The 27,788-nt window shown below is 40.0% G+C and overlaps 2 protein-coding genes and 1 long non-coding RNA gene across 4 annotated transcripts in view; all 3 read right to left on the bottom strand.

Annotated features, from left to right (window-relative positions):
* LOC113161701 (CD209 antigen-like protein E) overlaps nucleotides 1-1,333 on the bottom strand; it is a 29,829-nt gene extending 28,496 nt beyond the window's left edge. For both annotated transcript variants that reach the window (XM_026359487.1, XM_026359485.1), the window contains exon 1: nucleotides 1,154-1,333. In XM_026359487.1, the coding sequence (XP_026215272.1) occupies nucleotides 1,154-1,304 (151 nt within the window). In that variant the 5' untranslated portion in view covers nucleotides 1,305-1,333. The remainder of the gene's footprint in view (nucleotides 1-1,153) is intronic.
* A 4,609-nt stretch (nucleotides 1,334-5,942) lies between these two features.
* LOC113161849 (CD209 antigen-like) lies at nucleotides 5,943-11,613 on the bottom strand. The gene is made up of 3 exons (XM_033325918.1): nucleotides 11,502-11,613; nucleotides 6,550-6,936; nucleotides 5,943-6,145 (listed from the first exon to the last, which is right to left on the bottom strand). Exons 1-3 carry the CDS (start codon nucleotides 11,611-11,613, stop codon nucleotides 5,943-5,945), a joined length of 702 nt encoding a protein of 233 aa, XP_033181809.1.
* Nucleotides 11,614-24,831: 13,218 nt separating this feature from the next.
* Nucleotides 24,832-27,368, bottom strand: LOC113161848. The gene is made up of 4 exons (XR_004463373.1): nucleotides 27,337-27,368; nucleotides 26,793-26,932; nucleotides 26,576-26,679; nucleotides 24,832-25,324 (listed from the first exon to the last, which is right to left on the bottom strand). It is a non-coding gene; the product is annotated as an uncharacterized LOC113161848 (long non-coding RNA).
* Between the last annotated feature and the right edge of the window lie 420 nt (nucleotides 27,369-27,788).

Below are 27,788 nucleotides of genomic sequence, written 5' to 3'. Positions count from 1 at the left end.
ATCTGGAAGCTCATCCTGACCACCCAGAACCTGTCTCAACTTGTGCCTGAATTCCTCACAAGTTTCTTCATTCTTTAGCTTCCACCACTTGGTCTTCTTCTCTGTCTTCCCTCTCTTCTTCTTCCTGACCTCCAGAGTCATCTTACACACCACCATGCAGTGCTGTCTGGCTACACTCTCTCCTACCACCACTTTGCAGTCACTAACCTCTCTCAAATGACCTCGTCTACATAGGATGTAGTCCACCTGCGTACTCCTACCTCCACTTCTGTATGTCACTCTATGTTCCTCTCTCTTCTGGAAATAAGTGTTGACTACAGCCATTTCCATCCTCTTAGCAAAGTCCACCACCATCTGTCCTTCCAGATTCCTTTCCTTCACACCAAACCTGCCCATCACCTCCTCATCACCTCTGTTGCCCTCACCAACATGCCCATTGAAGTCTGCTCCAACAACAACTCTCTCTCCTCTGGGGATACTCTCTATGACCTCATCAAACTCACTCCAGAATCTCTCCTTCTCTTCTAACTCACAGCCAACCTGTGGCGCATACCCACTGACTACATTCATCATCACCCCTTCAATTTCTAGCTTTATGCTCATCACCCTGTCTGAGACTCTTTTCACCTCTAGAACATTGTTCACAAACTCCGCCTTCAGGATCACTCCTAACCCGTTTCTCTTCCTATCCACACCATGGTAGAACAGTTTGTATCCTCCTCCGATACTACGTGCCCTTCCACCTTGTCTCCTGCACACACAGAACATCTACCTTCCTTCTCTCCATCATGTCTGCCAGCTCTCTGCCTTTCCCTGTCATCGTGCCAACGTTAAGAGTCCCTATTCTCAAACCTATGCTCCTGCCTTTCCCCTTCTCTCTCTGACCACGAACCCTTCTGCCTCCCCTCTTTTTTCGACCAACAGTAGTCAAATTTCCACCGGCACCCTGTAGGTTAACAGCACCGGTGGCGGTCGTTCTTAACCCGGGCCTCGACCGATCCGGTATGAAAGTGTTATTGATGATTCGCATGGTTATTTTGGCAATTTTTACGCCGGATGCCCTTCCTGACGCAACCCTCTCTATTTATCCGGGCTTGGGACCGGCACAGAAGTAACTGGCTTGCAACCCCTGTGGCTAGATTATGCACCTTACCTGAGAGTGCAGGTCCAGTTCTGATTTGCTTCCCAGTATGACATGTATCTTCATATTGATAAATATTTTCTGAACCATCCGTCTCCCTTTTCCACTTGATGTAATCACCAGATGCCTTATCTGCATTGGCATGAATGTTAATTTCATCCATGATGTACTACCAGCTCAGTTTGCTGCTGGTTTGACCTTCTGTTATGAAAATGGGAAGTTTAAAAACAAAAAAGGAAGCAAAGCATATTTACCTTGATTTTCATGTGTAGGAGAAAAGAGCAACTTCATTATGAAAGATGATAGGAGATACTAGACAGGACAAGGGTTCATAGATAGGACATGGGTAGGAAAGGAGTTCTGGGTCATAAGGTCACGAGTATACCACCTATTGAAAATTTCTATTGGTTTTGCGGAGCTCAAGCATTTTTATTCTTGCCATCAGATTGGTCAGGATGTTGTTATTTTGTCTTAGTTCCAGTAAACATAGAAAATACTATGAACCATTTTTACAAAAGAGAAATGGCACAATTTGCGAACATTGACTCATATCATTGGCGTGTTTCTTTGGGTGAAAAATGGGGAAATGGGGTATTGGTCTGTTCCCATGGTATGGGGTTACATTTTTAGCTGACCACATTGATAATATTACATATTCGATGTCAGCTTTTGCAAATAAAACCATAAAAGGATTCCATTATTTGGCTGCTAATGATAAATCACACAGATTAACATTACTAAAGCACGAGATGGCCCTTGACTACCTAGCTAAAACTGGGGGTATCTGCCTAACCTTAAACTTAACAGGAGAGGCATGTATGACTCTCATTCCTGATAACTCTGATACTATCACTAGTGTAATCACAGCACTAGAAAAGATCCGAGATGCTTTTGGTCCTTCTGAATCTGCAGGTTTTAGTTTCAACAAATGGCTCATAGACAATTTTGGTCCTTGGGGTGCTGGAATTGTGCAACTATTAATTCCTGTTGTTGTTGTGTTTGGACTTATGATATGTTTTTGTACTTGTTCACTCACTTGCATGCGAGCTCTTATATATAAATGGATAGGAGGAATCCTTGGTCAAGAGCAAACATCACTCTATGTAAAAGTACCAACCAACTCCACAGATACTAATGCATTAAACATCAATGCTGTGTCTGAATGGGCCCCGGGAAACCCATTTAGTGAAAGTGACATAGAGGAATGAATGCTAAGTTTTTATTTTGGGTTTATGTTATTCTGATCATTATATTGTATCACTATATCTTGTGTATTATTTTCTGTTCATTTATATTTTTTGTTCATTCTTATTTCATTATAAGCTGTATGGTTACTTGCATGTGTTAGGTGGAAGTTGCTCTTTGTGTTGACACTTTGTATCAAAAGGGAGGAAATGTAGGAGAAAAGAGCAACTTCATTATGAAAGAAGATAGGAGACATTAGACAGGACAAGGGTTCATAGATAGGACACGGGTAGGAAAGGAGTTCGGGGTCATAAGGTCACGAGTAAAGAAACACAGACTTGTAGTGGGAATTTATGGTATAAACATTTAGCCTATATGTAGAAGAATTTATGTCTTTAGTGCCTTAGGAATGTTATGTGGAGGGAGACCTGAGAAGTATAAGTATGAGGGTTAGAGAGAGGTAGAGCAGAAGACATTTACATGATTGTGGTGTTTTCTCCATGCCGGCATATACACATTAAACTGAGATGGTTCATCACACAAGACTGAGCAATATATAGAGGAAGAGGAAAATTTTCTACTACAGTTTACAGCTAAAGGAGATGTTGTACTTGTGTGTGACTCTGTACCCTGCAATTCATGGATCATGGGCCATACCAGGTATAAAATGATTAAGACAAGGACTAACACACTAGACCTATAGAGCTTTGTTTGCTGTAGAAAGCAATTAATTTAATGCATTAATGTGTTAGTCAAAATTGAATAATTGTTGTTTGCTCCATATTCAATCATAGGGCTGGGAATGCAAGACCCAGGTGTCATCATAACATACTTTACATTTGCTGTGAATACTGTAAATTAAATAAGGATTTATCATTTGGTTTGGTATGATTCCAGAACAGGATGACAAGCATTCTTATTTAAGGTTGAAGTGCGCGTCCCAGTGTTGTAATTAATTACATAAAGCAAAGCATTGTCTTAAAATATGAATGAATCAGTGAGTAATTTCTTCTCTTTGAGAAGGATGCACAGTTGATTTTTATTGAATATAAACAAGCTGATCCCAGCTGTCACAGGGGGAAAACCGGTACAACCTGTAGATCTCAGATCTGGTCTGTCCTGCAGATACCCTAATTAGACTGGAGTTATGTCTGCTGATCAGACATAAGTAAGTCCAGTCTGTTGATGAATAAGTTAATACACCGTCATTGCAGTAACACAACAATGGATAAATTAGGGGAGAACAAAGCCATAATAAAATGTTACAGGATGCATTTATTTTTAATCAGTCCTTTCAGATTTTACATAAACCAAATCCCATCTATAATTAGCTGTACTGTGGTCTTTAATGTGCCACTATCTTTCTACAGTAGCTTTAGTATTGTGTGTTTTGTGTTGCAAGTTTAGCTGAAACTGGGAAATCTTTCAATATTGTATGGTGTATTTAGATTAGTTTTTGAGGCTTATTTCACAGATCCAGTATTTACGAATGTTGCATGATGCATCATTCCAGCTGTTTTGTGAATCATAATGTCTTATTTCTGCACAGTCTTCATCTCCTTTGTTGTTTGGCTCGGATTCTGCCCAGAAGCTGGAACCAAAAAACAGAAAATATATAAGAAATGCCTGCTCAACAAATATACATACAGCAAAGACCATGTAAATCAAATCACAGTCATAATGATGAATGATTTATTAAAGAGATCAAATGAGTAGTGCTGGGCATTCTTATCGTGGTTAAGGTTGGTCACTACAAGACACTACGAGTACCTGGTTATGCCTTTCAGACTTAACAATGCACCAACGATATTTCAAAACCTGATCAATGACGTATGAGGAGATCGATCAATTCGTCTTTGTGTAGGACATTATGCTGATCTTTCTAAGTCTAAGAGGTGTTCAAAATGTGTGCAGTGTACTGCAGACACTCCTCCAGAACCAACTTTATCATTTGTGTCTTCTCTTTCCCGTAGTTGTGCTTCTTCCTCGCTGTCTCCTGCTCTCTTTTCTGCAGGTATCGTTGGCCTTGGAGCTGTATATCTCCAGTATTTATTTGCCCTCCATTTCACCTGCCCAGTGTTCCTGTTCGGATTGTGGATTTTGGATTGCGTATCTCTCTTACTGACACTGTCACCAGCAGTTTCTGCTTCAGCTGCCTCTCACTGCTCCAGCAACCCTGCTCACACCAGCTCCACCCAACACCCAGATTCTGTTCTCTGTTTTGTGACAAAACATATGGTCAAACAACCATACAGTTCAAATCACCAACACTCTTGATTGTGCACGAGACGCAGAATGTCGTTTTAAAGACAAAAAGCGAAATAAAAAATGTTCAAACATTTATTGTGGAAGCGAGTGAAGCCACAGTGTATGTTGCGAACGGCACTAATAAATGTCCTAGGTATGTAGGGATGAGAGGCAGAAGTGGAGGAAGAGGACAAGGTAGAGGTAGATATCAAACCGGGGAGGATGGAGTATGTTACGTATATGAGAAAAGGGACCATTGGGCAATGGTACCCAACAGCACCCATTTGTTTCATAATATTGACCATAACCATGACCTATCATCCTTGTGATGCCAGACATCTGGTATTAAAGACAAACAGAGTGGCACCTGGTGAAGTATTGAGAACTGATGAAGAGATTATAATAACAGAAAGAAAAAATGCCAACGTCTCAGTTGAAATAAACTTATGTGCAATAGTGACCTGCAGTTACAAGAAGATTAATTTTGCTCCTAACATACCTGGTCCTCTGTGCCTGCATGGGAAATATCTATTATGGAATACTGATTCAAAGTACCCTTTGGCTGTGGCCAAAGTAGCATATCCATAATGCGTGGAAAAGTATGTGCAAAAGGGAATTTTAAGGACTACCACCCCTTAATTGCAACAGTAACTGGACTGGAAAGTTATTGATAAAACTAAAAAAAATAAAGATGCCATCACTCAGATCACCATCACAGGGAGATTGGCAAAGGAAGCTCAAAATTAAACTGGTGTCATCGGTCACAGACACACTTTCCCTAACTAATAAATAAATCATAAATCCAGTGGACGGCCGGGTCACCTATCTAACCATTCTCACTGTATGGAAATCTGTCTGCCTCTTGGTTCATAAATCACATGTTTGCGAGGACAGACCTCTGGTGGCTGTGTGGAGACATGAAACTGAGGGGAAAGCTACCACCTGATTGGCCGGTCAGCTGCACCCTTGTACAAATAATTATGCCTTTCTATATGTTTCCTACAGATGATTTCAGTAAGCTAGGAGACAAGCTAAAGGAAGCCTGCCACCAGCATCAACGTACAAAACGGTCCACTGACTATAGAAGATCCCAATAACCTGTGGTTGCTGTTGTATCCCATACATCAGGGGACTGATGCAGAGACAGATCGATACCACCTTAACGAAAACAATGTATCAACAAATGGAGAATGGAAGTCAATAGAAAATGATTATGTGAACCTTGGGGTTGTCAGCACAGTCCCATCCACCCATCTCCATGTCCCCTCTGTCTGTTCGTCAGTCAGTCCAATCCAGGTGCGCTTTTTCCATCCTCGTATAAAGTCCTTGTTAACAGAAGGAATCATCAACATGAAGACAAAGTTAACAGTTACATGCTGTTGTCCACGTCTGTAGAATTATTAATGACGTGTTGTTCTCTGTGGACACACACCTGCTCTCCACTGCTGTTGATAATCACCAGGTCTGTACCTTTCTGCCGGCAGTCATTTCTGCTTTCTTCCCAGGATTTCTCACTTGAAGACATGTAATAGAAGCTACCACTGAAATACCTCAGTTCTTGGGACTGTAGACCTGTTTCAAAGAAAAGTTAAATTGCAACAATCACGCTATCGATCACATGGGCACATGTTACAAACACCTGTTTAAATTTTTTGATTTGAAGTTTTCTAAAATATGTTTAGACTTTCAGTTTGATAATAAGTTGCTGAAATAGTCTCACTAGATTAAACTCACTTTCTCAGACAAGGCGATTGAAACTAAGGAAGAATTAAAATGTTTAAACCGTACATTCAGATTTTTTCTTGTGCAATAGAGACAAATGTCCCAAAATGAAAACTGTAAAGACTCAAATCTAGTTAAAACAAGAGCTATGTCCAGGGAAGTTCTAGTGACTTCTGAATCTGCAAACAGACCACACCTTTCAATGATGAAAAAATCATAGATCGCCAAGAACAAAGAAATGTATAAATAATCACCTTGAAGCTTTCTCTGAAGGTCTTTGGTGATGTCGTCCAGTTTTCTGTTGAGCTGGTCTCTCTCTTTGGTCAGGTTGTTGTAGCTGGTCTGTAACTGGTCTCTCTCTTTGGTCAGGTTGTTGTAACTGGTCTGTAACTGGTCTCTCTCTTTGGTCAGGTTGTTGTAACTGGTCTGTAACTGGTCTCTCTCTTTGGTCAGGTTGTTGTAACTGGTCTGTAACTGGTCTCTCTCTTTGCCCAGGTTGTTGTAACTGGTCTGTAACTGGTCTCTCTCTTTGCCCAGGTTGTTGTAACTGGTCTGTAACTGGTCTCTCTCTTTGGTCAGGTTGTTGTAACTGGTCTGTAACTGGACCATCTCCATTTCTGCCTTTGAGCTTCCTTTGGTGTCTGTTTTGCATATAAAAAACAGAGACTGTTAACCAGCTGAACGTCTGTGAAGATTCCTATTGGTCATTCCAGAAATGCTGTGTAGCGGCAACTGGACTAGTCTTTAAGAAACCTTCTCGATGAAAGGTAAAATATCTGCAAGAACTTAAAAGTCCAGTTGCCATAGAAAAGCATTTTTGGGGCCTATTAGCAGACATCACCCACTGTGTTTGTAGAAGAAATATTATATGGTGACTTTTAATGTTATGCAATGACTTAGCTGAACAGCAAAGTGAAGACATGCATCTCTTTTCTATGAAACAGTGTGTGCAGAAAGTGTTGGGAAACTAATCATATTTGTGAACAGTATCACCCAACAGTACCCCATTATCTGGTTGATATCATGTACAAGTGGATTTTGTGCTTCCTGAAACAAGAGCAAAATGAGGAAATCAAACATAGAAAAGAAGCATGCGGACACAGAGTTCCAGAGTTGTCATGCACCATGTGATACATGCCACCCTTTCCTTTGTCTACCTAAAGACAAGCAGACTTTTCTCTCATCAGTTTTAGAACAAGGATTAGCATGAATTAAAATATTTCCAACACAGTGTTTTATCAGGATATAAAAAAGGTGCTTACACAGGAAAAACAGAGACACGAGTCCAATGAGGAGGAGGAGACAAAGCAGACCCAGAATCAATGCAGCAGCCCTGCAGGAGCTCTTCTTGACCTTTTTACTTTCCCCCGCAGCTGAAAGTACTGTAGAAGACAAAAATTGCTGTGTGTTAGTTTTGTCTTTAGTTTTGTATATAGTAGTAGTATATATAGTAGTAGTACATTAAACCATATAACAAGATATAAAAAGATAAAGTTGCATTAAGAGTGAGCGAACTAAGTGTTTTATTTAATTAATAGACATTCTACAGAATAGAAATTTTATGTTAACTAAAACAGTTTAAAAGAAGAATTATATTCTTCTGCTGCATTGCCTGTTAGGTTTCCAGTATTGTTCTGTGCTATTTTAATTGCCCTTCATTTATAAAAATCATTAGCAGTCCTAAAAACTGTCACTGTCACATTTAGAGCAGGGCTGGCCAGACCTGTTTCTCAAGGGCCATTGCCCGGTTTGTTTTCTAGCAGTGTTAATTTTTTGAGATGGGAAGTTCAATTCTTTTAACTGACTCAGATCTTTAACTCTTGAAGTAAATTGAATGAATTTCATTCATTTTACAACAGGTAATTATAATACACAAAATGCCACAAGCGATTCACACCATGTGAAAACCTAGGAGAGCAAATCTACACCACAATAAAGTGACTTATGTCCTGCATCCTCCCTGATATTGTTTTTAAACAGAGAGACAGTGACTTGGTCGCTGTCACGTGACAAATGAATGAGAGACCGATCCGAGAACGAGTGTACTGCTGCCACAGCCTGAGCTGTGAACGATGGACGAGAACCATGAACAAAACCGTGCAGCCTGAGCTGCCTTTCACGTGAAGGCTGGTGGAGGACGAGTGAAAGTAAAACTTATTTTGACAATTAGTGAGACTTTTAAAGCAAAAAGTAGCAATAAGTTCCTTAAAATGTTTACATTGTGCATTTATTGTGTCCAAAATGTGACATCATTATTATTATTGTTGTTGTTATTATAATTTTGCATTATTCATATTGTTATATTTAATCGTTTTGACAGTGGTATAACATAAAAGTATTTATTTACATGCACACTTTAAATTATATACACAATAACTTTACACAGAACTACAAGAATCACAGACCACTAATTGATTATGATTCACCGGGTGTCAGGTGACAAATGACAAACAGATATCAAACATCATTAATTTCCCTCTTTCTAAGTCCACGGCTTGTATATGAGCTACAGCTGTCATGTAAGAAATAAATGAAAGAACGATCCGTAACGATCTGTATGAACAAATTATGAAAGAACTGCAGTGCTTGATGCTCGCCACAGAGACTGAGTGGCCTGGCTGTGACGTGACAAAAGAAAGACAGACGCACAGTTGAGTGGGTCGTGAACTAATCATTACTATTTCCTGTTCTGCTGACTGAGCTTATGCAGCTGCTGCCATGTGGCAAGAGAAGATATTGCAATGAACTGAAAATGAACGAATAACTCACTGAGAAGACTCAATACTCCCGAGTCATATAAAAGATTAGTTCATATTAAATGAAACGTTCAGGAGCAACACATCGCTATTAATTTTTATAGAAATTTTCAGTGTAGTTTTAGTAACTGTCATCTCCAGACTGTGTGAGTGTTTTGAATAAAGTGGCAAATACAATGATATTCCACAAAGTAAAAAAAAACTACGCAGGGTTTGAATTTCTGCTTGCCAAAAAATCCAATCTAAAACTTTTTTTTTTTTTTTTTTCTTTAACATTCACTTTTTTTGCCTAAACCAAACCTGGCATGGGAATCTGGACTCGATCTCTGGTTTGTTAGTTGTGCACATTGAGAGAGAGAGATCTCATCATAATTTTGTTACATAAAAGTAGAAAATTTTCTAAATAAAAAAATGTTTTTAAAAGGAGGAAGTATCAAGAAGAAGACCTTACAGATCAAAACGCACTGTTCTAACTGTATATTTGTGTCTGTTTTCATATATACATTACCTGAGAGTGCAGGTCCAATTCTGTTTTGCATCTCAGCGTGACGTGTATCTTTGCATTGATGAATATTTTCTGAACCATCCATCTCCCTTTTCCACTTGATATGATCATCTGATGTTTCATCTATATTTGCATAAACATCCATTTCATTCATGATGTACTACCAACTCAAGTTTGCTGCCTATTTGACCTTCTGTGATGAAAATGGGTAGTTTAAAAACAAAAGGAAGCAAAGCATTCTTGTGACAGGAAATTGGGGGCAGGTTGAATAGAAATGACAAACGTTTTATATCTTTTTGGTGTTGGAGCACTGCTACATACATGTATATCTTTAATTTAAATTTTAGCGAAAGAAATTACTGGTCGGAATCATTACTATTAAAGGGCAGGACATCTTTCAGCATCCAATATCATCACACTGATTGGACTTAAGATTGGCTCATTCCTGGCTCCAATTAGCTCTTGAAGAAATCAATAGGCTAGGGGTTCACATACTTTTTCCACCCTGCACTGTAAATGTTTACATGTTATGTTCAACAAAAACATGAAAACATATAATGTTTGTGTACTATTATTTTCAGCAGACTGTGTTTGTATTGTTGTGACTTAGATGAAGATCAGAACACATTTTATGACCAATTCATGCAGAAAACCATTAAATTCCAAAATTTTCTTGCTACTGTATAAAGCATTTAATTATCAAGTTCCATCATATATTAAAGACTTCATAGTTCCATATTTTCCAAGCAGAACACTTTGTTATCAGAGTGCAGGTCTACTTGTGGTGCCTAGAGTTTCCAGATGTGGCCCCAGCCCCCATTTCAGGTTCGGGAGGCACCTTCTCGACATTTAATAATAGACTTTTTTATAAAGCTTATAGTTAGAGATGGATCAGTTGACTCTGGACCATCTCTTAGTTATGCTGGTTCATAAACTGAGCTCCTCTCCTCTATCTATTCAAGTGCCACTGTTGTGTGTCAGTAACTTTATCTTTTCTCTGTCCAAGAGTTGTGCTTCCTCCTCTCTGTCTCCCTCTCTCTCTCTCTCTCTGTACTCCTCCATGGGTATCTTAGACCTCTGAGCTTTGTATTTTCTAGAGTTCACTTACTGGTCCTACCAACCTGCCCAGGGTTTTTGCTGCTTGTCGTTATTGTTGGTGGTTGTTTACTGCTGTTCTCTTCTCTCTTCTCTTTCCACTCAACCCCAACTGGCCACCCACCCTGAGTCTGGTCCTTTCCTCTACACTGTCGCTTAGTGCTGCTCAAGTGGGGTTGTTGCTCTTAAATCCAAACACCAAAAAGTGCCTTGAGATTACTTTTGTTACGATTTGGCACTTTATAAAAAATAAGAAATAATACATAAATATACATCTGCTGCATGTTACTGATTTCGGTTTTGAAGTGCCTGAGAACTTCAACATCTTAACAGTCTGCTTCTAAAATTACTCTAGTGTTCTCGTCCAGGGTGTTGAAACTCTAAACTAAACACGGAGCTAACCAGACGTCAAATGAAGAGGACTCACTTCGTCAAAGTGCCGTTTATTTTCTTCTCTTCACTTTAAAGTGCATGTAAGCTTATTTGCGTGTGTGTTTTTGTATGGTCATTTGGTAAAAACTTGAAAAAAAAATTGCTGTTCTTACAAGTCATTTTCTACTGAACAGGAAACTGAGGTGTAGTGAGATAAACTCCTGTACGCTGACCACTTTTTCCTGTTTGACTTACCGCATATGTTGACGCTGCATTAAAGTACCTTCCTCTTTTGCTCTAAAGTGTGTTGTAAAATGTAATATGTGAGGCAAATAAATAAGCATATAAATAAATCATAAAGCATAAAGGATTGGACACAATAGAAACTATACACAACTACACATTAAGCAAATAAAAATAAGACACTTTTAATAGATGAATTCAGCTTTTTGTAGCTATCTCAACAGATAATATTCACGTTGAACATAGAAAGACATATCAATGTAGAAGAGTTTGACAACCTTCCTCCTGCAGCCCACCATGAGGTCACTGAGGTCTGGACCTTGGTCATTTAGACTGACATTTTGCATTATTAAGCTCAGCACCACTCCTCGATATCCACAGTGAAGCTACAGGGCTGAGTCTCCTTCAGAATCACAATTGCTGTTGTGTCAAACTGAAGCAGAATTGTGGAAATGTTTTTTTCTGACCTGAGACAGGGGCAGATCATATTTTAAGCGTGTTGTGCATAAGCTGTAGATTATTAATTTAATTATTTAGCTTTGACAGTGCTCTTCTTACCATAAAAATATCACCCACAGCAAACAGGAAGCTGTTGCACACAGATTCACAGCTTCTTTCAGTGAAACAGTGGTTTGTAGCAAGCACGAAACTAATTAACTGAAGTAATACAATGTGAAGCATCTTATGTTGAAACAACACAATATAAAACAAATTATTGTACCTAGTCTGAATGTACAGAAACTGTGCATAAGAGATGGGAAGTAAATAGATTGAAATAGAACAACTCTGAGGTTTTTCATTTAAAGTTACAGTAAAAACTAAATTTAATGAACTTAAATGCTGATTTTTTGAAGAAGCTGTCAGTACATAAAGTGTTAACATCAGCTCCACCTTTATGAGCTGCTACAGAGCATTACTGATGTTAATGACTCAATATTTATAATTCAGTAATATATTATATTATATATTGGTTTTACTCTTTTGTAATGATGTTGTATTTTGAAACTTTTAAAATGTATCCAACACAATAGATATGTTTTGAAGGTTTATTTTAAAAGCAAGCAATGCAGCAGTCTTCATCTTTTTCTCTTTCAAAGCATTAAACCAAGCCTCTACATATTCATAAATTATCCACTGTCTTTATACAGTAGCTTCTATTAACTAGCTGAAACTGAGAAATGACTTTTATATCACTGTCTGAAGAGTTTGGATTATTATTTGAGACGTGATTCACAGATCCAGTGTTTTTGTATTTCACATGGTGCATCATTCCAGCTGTCTCGCAACTCATAATTGTAGATTTCTGCACAGTCTTCAGTTCCTTTTACATCATTTGGCTCTGATGTTCCCCAGAACCTGAAAGCCAAAAACAAAACAAAACAAAACAACAAACTTCATTGTGAACACATAGTAAGAAGCTAAGTAAAGTACCGTATTTTCCGCACTATAAGGCGCACCGCATTATAAGGCGCACCTTCAATGAATGGCCTATTTTAAAACTTTTAACATATATAGGGCACACCGCATTATAAGGCGCATAGTTTAGACGCTACAGTAGAGGCTGGGGTTACGTTATGCAACGTTAGATGGAGCTGCGCTAAAGGGAATGTCAACAAAACAGTCAGATAAGTCAGTCAAACTTTATTAATAGATTACCCAATGTTCTTGATGCTTGTTGTTGTCTTTATTGCCTGCTGTTCTTTTCTCTCTTCTCTTTCCACTCACCCCAACCGGTCAAGGCAGATGGCCGCCCACTATGAGCCTGGTTCTGCTGGAGGTTTCTTCCTCTAAAGGGAGTTTTTCCTCTCCACTGTTGCCTAAAGCTTGCTCAAATGGGATTGTTGGGTTTTCTCTATAATTTTTTTGTATAAATATTTTCTGTAAGGTCTTAAACCTTCAACACTGTAAAGTGCCTTGAGATAACTTCTGTTGTAAATTGGCGCTATACAAATAAAATTGAATTGAATTGAATTGAACTGAATTACAAACCAACGTTCTGACAACTCCCAAAATGAATAAACAGCTGTTTTATTATTTTCCCCGAGGTAAAGTCAGTGACGTAGAATTTTCGTGAGGCAGCTAAAAGTATTATAGTATTGATCTTAAAATTTATCAGAGTGAGAGTTGTGTATTTTAGTTGATCTTTGTTAAGATAATTAGTTGCAGAGTGAGCGCTCTTTCCACTCTCTGTTCAATAGTACAGCTTTGACGTATTTTCTCTGTCGGTAAATTAAGCTAGTTTAGTTTCCACAGTAAAATCAACTGGTTCATGTTTATGCTGAGTGTGATTTATACGTTTGTGCCTTGGAAAGCATTTGTCTTTGTAAGTATTAACATGTTTATTGTCATTAGAAGTTTGTTAGTTGTTACATGTGATAAATTACGTGTGCGTGTTATTGTAATTAGCTTCATTCAAGTCAAGCTAGCGTGTGCGAGTGTAACATACAAAATGTGTAACGATGTGTATTATTTGTTCATTTAGTTTCTTTGTGTTTCTTTCAGTTACATAAAGAAAAGATAGGATAAAATGTAGTTGAGAGCAATGTACTCCTCAGTTCACAACTCCAGTAAAGACAAGAAACCCACCATTTATTCATTAATGTTAAATTCTCTCGCTGCTGGTCTATTCCCGTGTTCTACTGTGTGACTGATCGCCTTGAGTTAAAACTCAGCGTCATAAGCGTGACTCTTAAAAGGAGCCATTTTGAGTCTTTGCACAAACACAAATGGAAATGAAACTGTACGCTAGGCGAAGTCATATATCCCAGCATGCACCGCGCGCTACTTCTTCTACGAGGGAAAATGGAGTCGGCGGCTTACCATAGTTGCGAGACCTGTTGCGGCTCAATATTGATCCATATATAAAGCTCACCGGATTATAAGGCGCACTGTCAGCTTTTGAGAAAATTTAAGGCTTTTATGTGCACCTTATAGTGCGGAAAATATGGTATATTAATCACATTATAATGACAATGACTAAAAAAACAAAAAAAACCCAAAATCAACAGGTTTTACACTGACTGTATGCCCCAATGACAAGAGAGAGTGATACAGCCTTTTCAAATTGATAATATCTACACATACATTAACTGTTAACTCACATCGACTGTTCATATATGAAAGGTTTGGTTGTTTACACTAACATAGATCTTACAGATCCCTTAATTGTCTAAAGTGAAAATTAGCTGCCCACAGTACACCATGTTAATAGAAATGTTAACTAAAGTGTGTACCTTGCTGCCAGCACAGGAGTCCCATCCACCTAATCTCCATGTCCCCTCTACCTCACTGTCATTTAGTCCAATCCACATGCGCTTTCTCCAGCTTCGAATGAAATTCTTGTTGACAGAGGAAAACAAAGAGTCACAACATGAAAGTAAAATTAACATTTTCATGCTATACTCCACCTATGTGGCAACATTTATTGTATTTTTTTACTTTTTCCTCTCAATATAGACACATACCTGCTCTTTACCACTGTTGATAATCACCAGGTCTGCCCCTCTCTGTTGGCAGTCATTTCTGCTTTCTTGCCAGGATTTCTTCAGGGAAGAAAAATAATAGAAACTACGGTTGAAATACCTCCGTCCCTCTGAATACAGAACTGTATTAATGAAGAAAAGAAACATGTTACTAGAATCACATGGGATTAGTTTTTCATATATCAAGTTTAGTCACAGTTACCAAAACTGATGGAGACATGAATTTCTCAAACTGCAAAAATATGTTCAGTTTTCTCAAAACTCTAATCTTTATCTTTCATCTTCCATCACTGAGATGTACATCATTGGTCTAGTTATCCTCTCCTTTACATACAGAGGCTTGTACCACACACTTTTTAAATTAAAGAATAAGCTATCTATCCCTGTGCTGATGATACAGCTGGGAGAGCTAGTAGAGGTAGAGGTGTCCAAAGCAAACTGCACATGGACCAGAGGGAGCTGCAATCATCTTTTTTAAAACCTCAGAAGGTGTTGATTTCTGTAACCTGCTCTCTGCATGAGGATAGATTCTCAAGGCAACATTAGCTGCAACTAACTAGGCCACTCACTGAACTTTAAGAGGTTCATTTGACTTGTGTATTGTAGGTGCCATGTTTTGAATGAGTGGTATGTGGAATAAAAAATGTATCTATGGCCACTTTATTAGGTATACCTTACCAGTACTGGGTTGGACCCCCTTTTGCCTTCAGAACTGCCTTAATCCTTCGTGGCATGGATTCAACAAGGTACTGGAAGCATTCCTCAGAGATTTTGATCCATATTGACATGATAGCATCACGCAGTTGCTGCAGATTTGTCAGCTGCACATCCATGATGCGAATCTCCCGTTCCACCACATCCCATGTGTGCAATCAGAGATGCTCTTCTGCATACCTCGATTGTAACCAGTGGTTATTTGAGTTAATGTTGCCTGTTTCTATCAGCTCAAACCAGTCTGGCCCTTCTCCTCTGACCTCTGACCATCAACAAGGCATTTCCGCCCACAGAACTTCTGCTCACTGGATATTTTCTCTTTTTCGGACCATTCTCTGTAAACCCTAGAGATGGTTGTGCCTGAAAATCCCAGTAGATCAGCAGTTTCTGAAATACTCGTCTGACACCAACAACCATGCCATGGTCAGAGTCACTTAAATCACCTTTCTTCCCCATTCTGATGCTCGGTTTGAACTGCAGCAGATCGTCTTGACCATGTCTACGTGCCTAAATGCATTGAGTTGCTGCCATGTGATTAGAAATTTGCGTTAACAAGCAGTTGGACAGGTGTACCTAATAAAGTGGCAGGTGAGTGTATGTTTTAATTTTGTATTGACTGTACGAAAGTCAGAGGGTGGGAAGAGGGAATGAACTTCTCTTGAGATCCTTGCACTGACTACAAATGCAACTTTAACAACCTTTCCCTAATATCTTAATACAACATGTGCTGAAACCTGAATTCTAAAGCTTCTTCTTCTTCTTCTCTTTCAGCTTTTCCCATCAGGGGTCGCCACAGCGAATCATCCTTTTCCACCTCACTCTATCATGAACATCTTCTACCCCAACATTAGCCAACCTCATGTCCTCTGTTATAACATCCATATATCTTATCTTTGGTCGTCCTCTTGCCCTCCTGCCTGGCAGCTCCATCTCCAACATCCTTCTACCAATATATTCACTATCCCTCCTCTGCACATGTCCGAACCATCTCAGTCTGGCCTCTCTGACTTTGTCGCTAACACAGACAACGTGAGCCGTCCCTCTGATGTGCTTGTTCCTTATTCTGTCTAACCTGGTCACTCCTAAAGAGAACCTCAACATCTTCATCTCTGCTACCTCCATCTCAGCCTCTTGTCTCTTTCTCACTGCTACCGTCTCTAACCCATAGAGCAGAGCTGGTCTCACCACTGTCTTGTACACCTTTCCTTTGAGTCTTGCTGACACTCTTTTGTCACACAACACTCCTGACACTTTCCTCCACCCGCTCCAACCTGCCTGCACTCGCCTCTTCACCTCTTTCCCACACTGTCCATCACACTGAACTGTTGACCCTAAGTACTTAAACTCCTGCACCTTCTTCACCTCAGCCCCCTGTAACCTAACATTTCTACCTTGATCCCTCTCGTTCAGACACATGTATTCTGTCTTACTACGACTGACCTTCATGCCTCTTCTTTCCAGAGCAAACCTCCACCTCTCTAGCTGTTCCTCTACCTGCTCTCTACTCTCACTCCAAATCACAATGTCATCCGCAAACATCATTGTCCAGGGAGATTCCTGTGTGACCTCATCTGTCAGCCTGTCCGTCAGCATAGCAAACAAGAAGGGACTCAAACTGATCCTTGGTGTAGTCCCACCTCCACCTTGAACTCCTCTGTCTGACCTACAGCACATCTCACCACCGTCATACTTCTCTGCCACTCCCGACGACCTCATACAGTACCACAGCTCCTCCCTCGGCACCCTGTCATACGCCTTCTCTAAATCTACAAAGACACAATGCAGCTCCTTCTGACCATCTCTGTACTTTTCCATCAACATTCTCAAAGCAAAAATGGCATCAGTGGTGCTCTTACGGGGCATGAAACCATACTGCTGCTCACAAATCTCCACCTTCTTCCTATGCCTGGCTTCCACTACTCTTTCCCACAGCTTCATTGTGTGGCTCATCAAATTTATTCCTCTATAGTTGCTGCAGTTCTGCGTGTCACCCTTGTTCTTAAAGATCGGAACCAGAACACTTCTCCTCCATTCCTCAGGCATCTTCTCACTCTCTAGAATCCTGTTGAACAAACTGGTTAGAAACTCCACTGCTGTCTTTCCTAAGCACTTCCACACCTCCACAGGTACATCATCCGGTCCTTTCCACTCTTCATCCTTTTCAGAGCCTTCCTAACCTCATCCTTTCCATTATTTCCTGCTCCACAACATCCACATCTTCCTCCCTTCTTTCCCTGTCATTTTCCTCGTTCATCAGCTCCTCAAAATACTCCTTCCATCTTTTCTGCACACTCTCCTGGGTTGTTAGCACCTTTCCATCTCTGTCCTTAATCACCCTTACCTGTTGCACATCCTTCCCATCTCTATCTCTCTGTCTGGCTAGCCTGTACAAGTCCTTCTCTCCTTCCTTTGTGTCTAAGCTGTCATACAGCTCATCGTAAGCTTTCTGTTTGGTCTTTGCCACCTCCCTCTTCACTCTACGCTGTGCTTCCTTGTACTCCTGTCTACTTTCCTCAGTCCTTTCTACATCTGACTTCCTTCTAGCTAACCTCTTCCTCTGGATGCATTCCTGTACTTCCTCATTCCACCACCAAGTGTCTTTACCTTCTTTCCTTCTTCCAGATGACACACCTAGTACCTTCCTACCTGTTTCCCTGATAACTTCTGCTGTGGTTTCCCAGTCATCTGGAAGCTCATCCTGACCACCAAGAACCTGTCTCAACTTGTGCCTGAATTCCTCACAAGTTTCTTCATTCTTTAGCTTCCACCACTTGGTCTTCTTCTCTGTCTTCCCTCTCTTCTTCTTTCTGACCTCCAGAGTCATCTTACACACCACCATGCGGTGCTGTCTGGCTACACTCTCTCCTACCACCACTTTGCAGTCACTAACCTCTCTCAAATGACCTCGTCTACAAAGGATGTAGTCCACCTGCGTACTCCTACCTCCACTTCTGTATAGTCACTATGTTCCTCTCTCTTCTGGAAGTAAGTGTTGACTACATGCCATTTCCATCCTCTTAGCAAAGTCCACCACCATCTGTCCTTCCAGATTCCTTTCCTTTACACCAAACCTGCCCATCACCTCCTCATCACCTCTGTTGCCCTCACCAACATGCCCATTGAAGTCTGCTCCAACAACAACTCTCTCTCCTCTGGGGATACTCTCTATGACCTCATCAAACTCACTCCAGAATCTCTCCTTCTCTTCTAACTCACAGCCAACCTGTGAAGCATACCCACTGACTACGTTCACCATCACCCCTTCAATTTCTAGCTTTATGCTCATCCCCCTGTCTGAGACTCTTTTCACCTCTAGAACATTGTTCACAAACTCCCCCTTCAGGATCACTCCTAACCCGTTTCTCTTTCTATCCACACCATGGTAGAACAGTTTGTATCCTCCTCCAATACTACGTGCCTTGCTGCCCTTCCACCTTGTCTCCTGCACACACAGAACATCTACCTTCCTTCTCTCCATCATGTCTGCCAGCTCTCTGCCTTTCCCTGTCATTGTGCCAACGTTAAGCTCCTGCCTTTTCCCTTCTCTCTCTGACTACGAACCCTTCTGCCTCCCCTCTTTCTTCGACCAACAGTAGTCAAATTTCCCCCGGTACCCTGTAGGTTAACAGACTCGGTGGCGGTCGTTGTTAACCCGGGCCTCGACCGATCCAGTATGATATTCTTATTGATGATTCGCATGGTGGCAATTTTTACGCCGGATGCCCTTCCTGACGCAACCCTCTCTATTTATCTGGGCTTGGGACCGGCACAGAAGTCACTGGCTTGCAACCCCTGTGTCTGCTGCTACCACAGAATCCATGATCCTGCTGCTGTGTATTACTTGATCTGACCGCTTCTGTTTTCATTTATGGTTCGCAAATCATCAGCAAACAGACACTAACAGACTAAACAAACTGATTAGGAGGGCTGGCTCTGTTCTGGGGGTGGAGCTGGACTCTCTACATGTTGTGGCTGAAAGGAGGATGCTGTCCAAACTCCTCTTAATCTTGGACAACCCCTCCCACCCACTGCACAGTGTGTTGGTTGGACAGAGGAGCACATTCAGCCAAACATTTATTAACATTAAATGTTCCACAGAGTGCCACAGGAGATCCTTTCTACCTGTGGCAATCAATCTGTACAATTCCTCCCCCCTCTGTAAGGGGCGGGAAGTGATACTGTCATAAACTTGCTGTGAATATATTGACCCAATTTCATTTATCTATTTACGTATTCTGTATATATATTGAGTTTTTCGGTATTGATGTTATTGTGTATTTCTGTTTGTGTACTTATGTTGGTGTTGGATCTTTCCTGGTTGTGGTTCATTTTCTTTCTGTCTGTTTTGAGAACAATGGTAATGAGGCAAAACAATTTTTCTCTGGGATTAATAAAGTTTTTTGAATCTTGAATCAAAACCGACCATTTTAGAGATGGTTTGTTTGAACATAAACCTGCTTCTCATTATAATCTATACATAAACTCCACCATTACAGTGGCCCAGTCAAAGTCCAGACCTCAATCCAATGGAAATGCTGTAGAATAGAAAACTGAAAATAGTTCAATTACTTTTCTTTGTAACTGTCTCTGCAGAAGTTTTAAAATCACATTTTTGTATTAGTGGACATGCACAAGAAAACCAAACTCTAATCCCTCTGTTCCTCACAGAAGATAAATAATAATCCAGACGTTTGCATGAACCAAGTCTTATTACAGTGTCTCTATTTGAGCCTGTTTGCATGTGAATCTTACCTGAGAGTGCAGGTCCAACTATGTTCTTCTCCACAACACAACATGCATCTTTATTTTCATAAATATATTTTGGTCTGTTCATCTCCCTTTTCCACTTGCTGTGACCACCTGATGTTTCCTCGACGTTGGCATAAATATCAATTGCATCCATGATGTTGATGTTCATCTGTACTGTCAGATCTTTTTGCGCTTTCTGTCTGACCCTCTGTGATTGAATAAAGTCGTTGTCATAAAGAAGAATATTCACACATGACTGTTAACAGGAAAATGGGCGTTGGGATGAAGATGAGATCACTGCCAACCTTTGTGTTGGTTGAAGCACAAGGTTGCTCTAAATATACTGTATCTACTGAACATTATGTGTTTATTATATGACAACAAATGTCCTGAAGGGAAGTAGGCTACTTATTATTAAGCCAAACCAATAACTCTATTAGAGTGTAGCCTGTATCATCCAGTGGACCCCCACTGGCTGTGGCCACAGAGAGTGGGTTCATCCTCAGCTGTGGCTTCTGAGCAGCAAGTATCACTGTAACTCAGAGAGATAGATGCAGTTTGTTAATGGAGGATTTAGCTGCTGAGGTTGATAGAAACTATAGCTGAGATTACAGCTGATTGTCCACATTAGGTCATTAGGGTTAAAAACTATATGAATCACTCTGTAGACCTGTAGCCAGAGAGGTGGTGTACAGTAACCTGTACAGTACATCACCTTTCATCTGGGGTCACTAGGAATTGGCTCCAGTGTACGACAGTGTACATTCAATGTAGCTGCAGATGATCTGCCACTCCGGCTATCGAGTAATTCATATAGTGTTTAACCATCATGAACTGTTTACTCATCCAGTAATAGGTTCAGTTAACTGATTGTATCCATCTTGCTACAGTGCTGTTATATGTCCAGTCTTGTTAGTTAATACACTGTTATGGTAAAGTATACTGTCGGTAACGGGGTGCAAGACTACAGGAGAAATACTGGCTTCCAAAAGCAAATTTTGTAATTTGGAAAAAGCTTTCAAACTCTGTTGAGTGTAGCAGAGCACATCTTTTAGTAATGTAGGTGTTGACTATTTTGGGCCTGGTTTATTCTTTACTTGTCTCATAGTTAGACCTTTCTTCAGATGACCCCAACGACCTTGAGCCTCTTACTCCAAATCATTTGTTGTTGATGAAGAAACAACCTCTTTTACCTGCAGAACTGTTCCAAAGGGCAGATTTTTATGAAGGAGATGGAAGCAGACACAATACTAGCTGACTTGTTTTAAAAGCAATGGACAGGGGGTTACCTTCTTCTTCTCCAAGAGCGTCAAAAGTGGTTTTGTAGGAGAAAAGAGCAACTTCAGTATGAAAGAAGATAGGAGACATTAGACAGGACAAGGGTTCATAGATAGGACATGGGTAGGAAAGGAGTTCGGGGTCATAAGGTCACGAGTAAAGAAACACAGACTTGTAGTGGGAATTTATGGTATAAACATTTTGCCTATATGTAGAAGAATTTATGTCTTTAGTGCCTTAGGAATGTTATGTGGAGGGAGACCTGAGAAGTATAAGTATGAGGGTTAGAGAGAGGTAGAGCAGAAGACATTTACATGATTGTGGTGTTTTCTCCATGCCGGCATGTACGCATTAAACTGAGATGGTTCATCACACTGAGTCCTTCTTTGAAGTCTACTAAGATTGAGCAATATATAGAGGAAGAGGAAAATTTTCTAATACATGTTGGAGGTTCCACCGAGATGGACATGCTGCTGATCGACGCCTGAGTCCAGACTGAAGGTTACTACGGGCCCAGGGAAAGTTCCGCTCCGACAAACGGAGGACTGGATTCCCACCTGACGTTGGGACAGGCGGCGGACAGCAGATGTTTCATCCAAACTGAGTGAGTACAGCGTTATGAACCATTTCTTTTAATAGTGATTACCTAGGTTAGGCAAGTCAATAAATCCTGTGTGGTCCGATTGCTGATATTTATGTGTTGAAATGGTCGATAAATCCTGTGTGGTACGACAGATAGGCCTATTACTGTGTGGAAACTAATAATGTAAATCCTTTGTGGTCTTGATTGAGGGATATTCTTGGGATCCTGTGTGGAAAGAATATCGTTTTGGTTCATAGTAGATCCAGTGGGGTCCGAACTGAGTTTTGTAAGAAAAAGGAAAAAGTAAAGAAAAAAGGAGACTATATACGCATGTTTATAGGGATATAAACGTGTGTACTATTAAATTAAAAAATAATAAATCTTAAAGTATAGAAACCCTGAATAAGAAGTCTGACATATAGCTTTATAATATCATTGGCGTGTTTCTTTGGGTGAAAAATGGGGTATTGGTCTATTCCCATGGTATTGGGTTACATTTTTAGCTGACCACATTGATAATATTACATATTCGATGTCAGCTTTTGCAAATGAAACCATAAAAGCATTCCATTATTTGGCTGCTAATGATAAATCACACAGATTAACATTACTAAAGCACGAGATGGCCCTTGACTACCTCTTAGCTAAAACTGGGGGTATCTGCCTAACCTTAAACTTAACAGGAAAGGCATGTGTGACTCTCATTCCTGATAACTCTGATAATATCACTAGTGTAATCACAGCACTAGGAAAGATCCGAGATGCTTTTGGTCCTTCTGAATCTGCAGGTTTTAGTTTCAACAAATGGCTCATAGACAATTTTGGTCCTTGGGTTGCTGGAATTGTGCAACTATTAATTCCTGTTGTTGTTGTGTTTGGACTTATGATATGTTTTTGTACTTGTTCACTCACTTGCATGCGAGCTCTTATATATAAATGGATAGGAGGAATCCTTGGTCAAGAGCAAACATCACTCTATGTAAAAGTACCAACCAACTCCACAGATACTAATGCCTTAAACATCAATGCTGTGTCTGAATGGGCCCCGGGAAACCCATTTAGTGAAAGTGACATAGAAGAATGAATGCTAAGTTTTTATTTTTATTTTGGGTTTATATTATTCTGATCATTATATTGTATCACTTTATTTTGTGTTCCTTTATATTTTTTGTTCATTCTTATTTCATTATAAGCTGTATGGTTACTTGCATGTGTTAGGTGGAAGTTGCTCTTTGTGTTGACACTTTGTGTCAAAAGGGAGGAAATGTAGGAGAAAAGAGCAACTTCATTATGAAAGAAGATAGGAGACATTAGACAGGACAAGGGTTCATAGATAGGACATGGGTAGGAAAGGAGTTCGGGGTCATAAGGTCACGAGTAAAGAAACACAGACTTGTAGTGGGAATTTATGGTGTAAACATTTAGCCTATATGTAGAAGAATTTATGTCTTTAGCGCCTTAGGAATGTTATGTGGAGGGAGACCTGAGAAGTATAAGTATGAGGGTTAGAGAGAGGTAGAGCAGAAGACATTTACATGATTGTGGTGTTTTCTCGCATTAAACTGAGATGGTTCATCACACTGAGTCCTTCTTTGAAGTCTACTAAGATTGAGCAATATATAGAGGAAGAGGAAAATTTTCTACTACAGTTTACAGCTAAAGGAGATGTTGTACTTGTGTGTGACTCTGTACCCTGCAATTCATGACAAGGACTAACACACTAGACCTATAGAGCTTTGTTTGCTGTAGAAAGCAATTAATTTAATGCATTAATGTGTAAGTCAAAATTGAATAATTGTTGTTTGCTCCATATTCAATCATAGGGCTGGGAATGTAAGACCCAGGTGTCATCATAACATACTTTTACGTTTGCTGTGAATACTGTAAATTAAATAAGGATTTATCATTTGGTTTGGTATGATTCCAGAACAGGATGACAAGCATTCTTATTTAAGGTTGAAGTGCGCGTCCCAGTGTTGTAATTAATTACATAAAGCAAAGCATTGTCTTAAAATATGAATGAATCAGTGAGTAATTTCTTCTCTTTGAGAAGGATACACAGTTGATTTTTATTGAATATAAACAAGCTGATCCCAGCTGTCACAGGGGGAAAACCGGTACAACCTGTAGCTGCATATCTCAGATCTGGTCTGTCCTGCAGATACCCTAATTAGACTGGAGTTATGTCTGCTGATCAGACATAAGTAAGTCCAGTCTGTTGATGAATAAGTTAATACACCGTCATTGCAGTAACACAACAATGGATAAATTAGGGGAGAACAAAGCCATAATAAAATGTTACAGGATGCATTTATTTTTAATCAGTCCTTTCAGATTTTACATAAACCAAATCCCATCTATAATTAGCTGTACTGTGGTCTTTAATGTGCCACTATCTTTCTACAGTAGCTTTAGTATTGTGTGTTTTGTGTTGCAAGTTTAGCTGAAACTGGGAAATCTTTCAATATTGTATGGTGTATTTAGATTAGTTTTTGAGGGTTATTTCACAGATCCAGTATTTACGAATGTTGCATGATGCATCATTCCAGCTGTTTTGTGAATCATAATGTCTTATTTCTGCACAGTCTTCATCTCCTTCGTTGTTTGGCTCGGATTCTGCCCAGAAGCTGAAACCAAAAAACAGAAAATATATAAGAAATGCCTGCTCAACAAATATACATACAGCAAAGACAATGTAAATCAAATCACAGTCATAATGATGAGTGATTTATTAAAGAGATCAAATGAGTAGTGCTGGGCATTCTTATCGTGGTTAAGGTTGGTCACTACAAGACACTACGAGTACCTGGTTATGCCTTTCAGACTTAACAATGCACCAACGATATTTCAAAACCTGATCAATGACGTATGAGGAGATCGATCAATTCGTCTTTGTGTAGGACATTATGCTGATCTTTCTAAGTCTAAGAGGTGTTCAACATGTGTGCAGTGTACTGCAGACACTCCTCCAGAACCAACTTTATCATTTGTGTCTTCTCTTTCCCGTAGTTGTGCTTCTTCCTCGCTGTCTCCTGCTCTCTTTTCTGCAGGTATCGTTGGCCTTGGAGCTGTATATCTCCAGTATTTATTTGCCCTCCATTTCACCTGCCCAATGTTCCTGTTCGGATTGTGGATTTTGGATTGCGTATCTCTCTTACTGACACTGTCACCAGCAGTTTCTGCTTCAGCTGCCTCTCACTGCTCCAGCAACCCTGCTCACACCAGCTCCACCCCACACCCAGATTCTGTTCTCTGTTTTGTGACAAAACATATGGTCAAACAACCATACAGTTCAAATCACCAACACTCTTGATTGTGCACGAGATGCAGAATGTCGTTTTAAAGACAAAAGCGAAATAAAAAATGTTCAAACATTTATTGTGGAAGCGAGTGAAGCCACAGTGTATGTTGCGAACGGCACTAATAAATGTCCTAGGTATGTAGGGATGAGAGGCAGAAGTGGAGGAAGAGGACAAGGTAGAGGTAGATATCAAACCGGAGAGGATGGAGTATGTTACGTATATGAGAAAAGGGACCATTGGGCAATGGTACCCAACGGCACCCATTTGTTTCATAATATTGACCATAACCATGACCTATCATCCTTGTGATGCCCAACATCTGGTATTAAAGACAAACAGAGTGGCACCTGGTGAAGTATTGAGAACTGATGAAGAGATTATAATAACAGAAAGAAAAAATGCCAACGTCTCAGTTGAAATAAACTTATGTGAAATAGTGACCTGCACTTACAAGAAGATTAATTTTGCTCCTAACATACCTGGTCCTCTGTGTCTGCATGGGAAATATCTATTATGGAATACTGATTCAAAGTACCCTTTGGCTGTGGCCAAAGTAGCATATCCATAATGCGTGGAAAAGTATGTGCAAAAGGGAATTTTAAGGACTACCACCCCTTAATTGCAACAGTAACTGGACTGGAAAGTTACTGATAAAACTAAAAAAAATAAAGATGCCATCACTCAGATCACCATCACAGGGAGATTGGCAAAGGAAGCTCAAAATTAAACTGGTGTCATCGGTCACAGACACACTTTCCCTAACTAATAAATAAATCATAAATCCAGTGGACGGCCGGGTCACCTATCTAACCATTCTCACTGTATGGAAATCTGTCTGCCTCTTGGTTCATAAATCACATGTTTGCGAGGACAGACCTCTGGTGGCTGTGTGGAGACATGAAACTGAGGGGAAAGCTACCACCTGATTGGCCGGTCAGCTGCACCCTTGTACAGATAATTATGCCTTTCTATATATTTCCTACAGATGATTTCAGTAAGCTAGGAGACAAGCTAAAGGAAGCCTGCCACCAGCATCAACGTACAAAACGGTCCACTGACTATAGAAGATCCCAATAACCTGTGGTTGCTGTTGTATCCCATACATCAGGGGACTGATGCAGAGACAGATCGATACCACCTTAACGAAAACAATGTATCAACAAATGGAGAATGGAAGTCAATAGAAAATGATTATGTGAACCTTGGGGTTGTCAGCACAGTCCCATCCACCCATCTCCATGTCCCCTCTGTCTGTTCGTCAGTCAGTCCAATCCAGGTGCGCTTTTTCCATCCTCGTATGAAGTCCTTGTTAACAGAAGGAAACAGAGTCATCAACATGAAGACAAAGTTAACAGTTACATGCTGTTGTCCACGTCTGTAGAATTATTAATGAAATGTGGTTCTCTGTGGACACACACCTGCTCTCCACTGCTGTTGATAATCACCAGGTCTGTACCTTTCTGCCGGCAGTCATTTCTGCTTTCTTCCCAGGATTTCTCACTTGAAGAAATGTAATAGAAGCTATCACTGAAATACCTCAGTTCTTGGGACTGTAGACCTGTTTCAAAGAAAAGTTAAATTGCAACAATCACGCTATCGATCACATGGGCACATGTTACAAACACCTGTTTAAATTTTTTGATTTGAAGTTTTCTAAAATATGTTTAGACTTTCAGTTTGATAATAAGTTGCTGAAATAGTCTCACTAGATTAAACTCACTTTCTCAGACAAGGCGATTGAAACTAAGGAAGAATTAAAATGTTTAAACCGTACATTCAGATTTTGTCTTGTGCAATAGAGACAAATGTCCCAAAATGAAAACTGTAAAGACTCAAATCTAGTTAAAACAAGATCTATGCCCAGGGAAGTTCTAGTGACTTCTGAATCTGCAAACAGACCACACCTTTCATTGATGAAAAAATCATAGATCGCCAAGAACAAAGAAATGTATAAATAATCACCTTGAAGTTTTCTCTGAAGGTCTGTGGTGATGTCGTCCAGTTTTCTGTTGAGCTGGTCTCTCTCTTTGGTCAGGTTGTTGTAGCTGGTCTGTAACTGGTCTCTCTCTTTGGTCAGGTTGTTGTAGCTGGTCTGTAACTGGTCTCTCTCTTTGCCCAGGTTGTTGTAACTGGTCTGTAACTGGTCTCTCTCTTTGCCCAGGTTGTTGTAACTGGTCTGTAACAGGTCTCTCTCTTTGGTCAGGTTGTTGTAACTGGTCTGTAACTGGACCATCTCCATTTCTGCCTTTGAGCTTCCTTTGGTGTCTGTTTTGCATATAAAAAACAGAGACTGTTAATCAGCTGAACGTCTGTGAAGATTCCTATTGGTCATTCCAGAAATGCTGTGTAGCGGCAACTGGACTAGTCTTTAAGAAACCTTCTCGATGAAAGGTAAAATATCTGCAAGAACTTAA

The sequence above is a fragment of the Anabas testudineus genome, chromosome 1, assembly GCF_900324465.2.
Source record: "Anabas testudineus chromosome 1, fAnaTes1.2, whole genome shotgun sequence".
NCBI lineage: Eukaryota > Metazoa > Chordata > Actinopteri > Anabantiformes > Anabantidae > Anabas > Anabas testudineus.
This window is presented reverse-complemented; position numbering and strand designations above follow the sequence as displayed.

Coding starts and splice junctions, on each gene's coding strand:
- LOC113161849 (XM_033325918.1), bottom strand. CDS start 11,613: ATGCAAAATGTCAGTCTAAATGACCAAGGTCCAGACCTCAGTGACCTC. Junction 6,937..11,501: donor TATGTCTTTCTATGTTCAAC/GTGAATATTATC, acceptor TATGCAAAACAG/ACACCAAAGGAAGCTCAAAG. Junction 6,146..6,549: donor CCTTCAGAGAAAGCTTCAAG/GTGATTATTTAT, acceptor TCTTTGAAACAG/GTCTACAGTCCCAAGAACTG.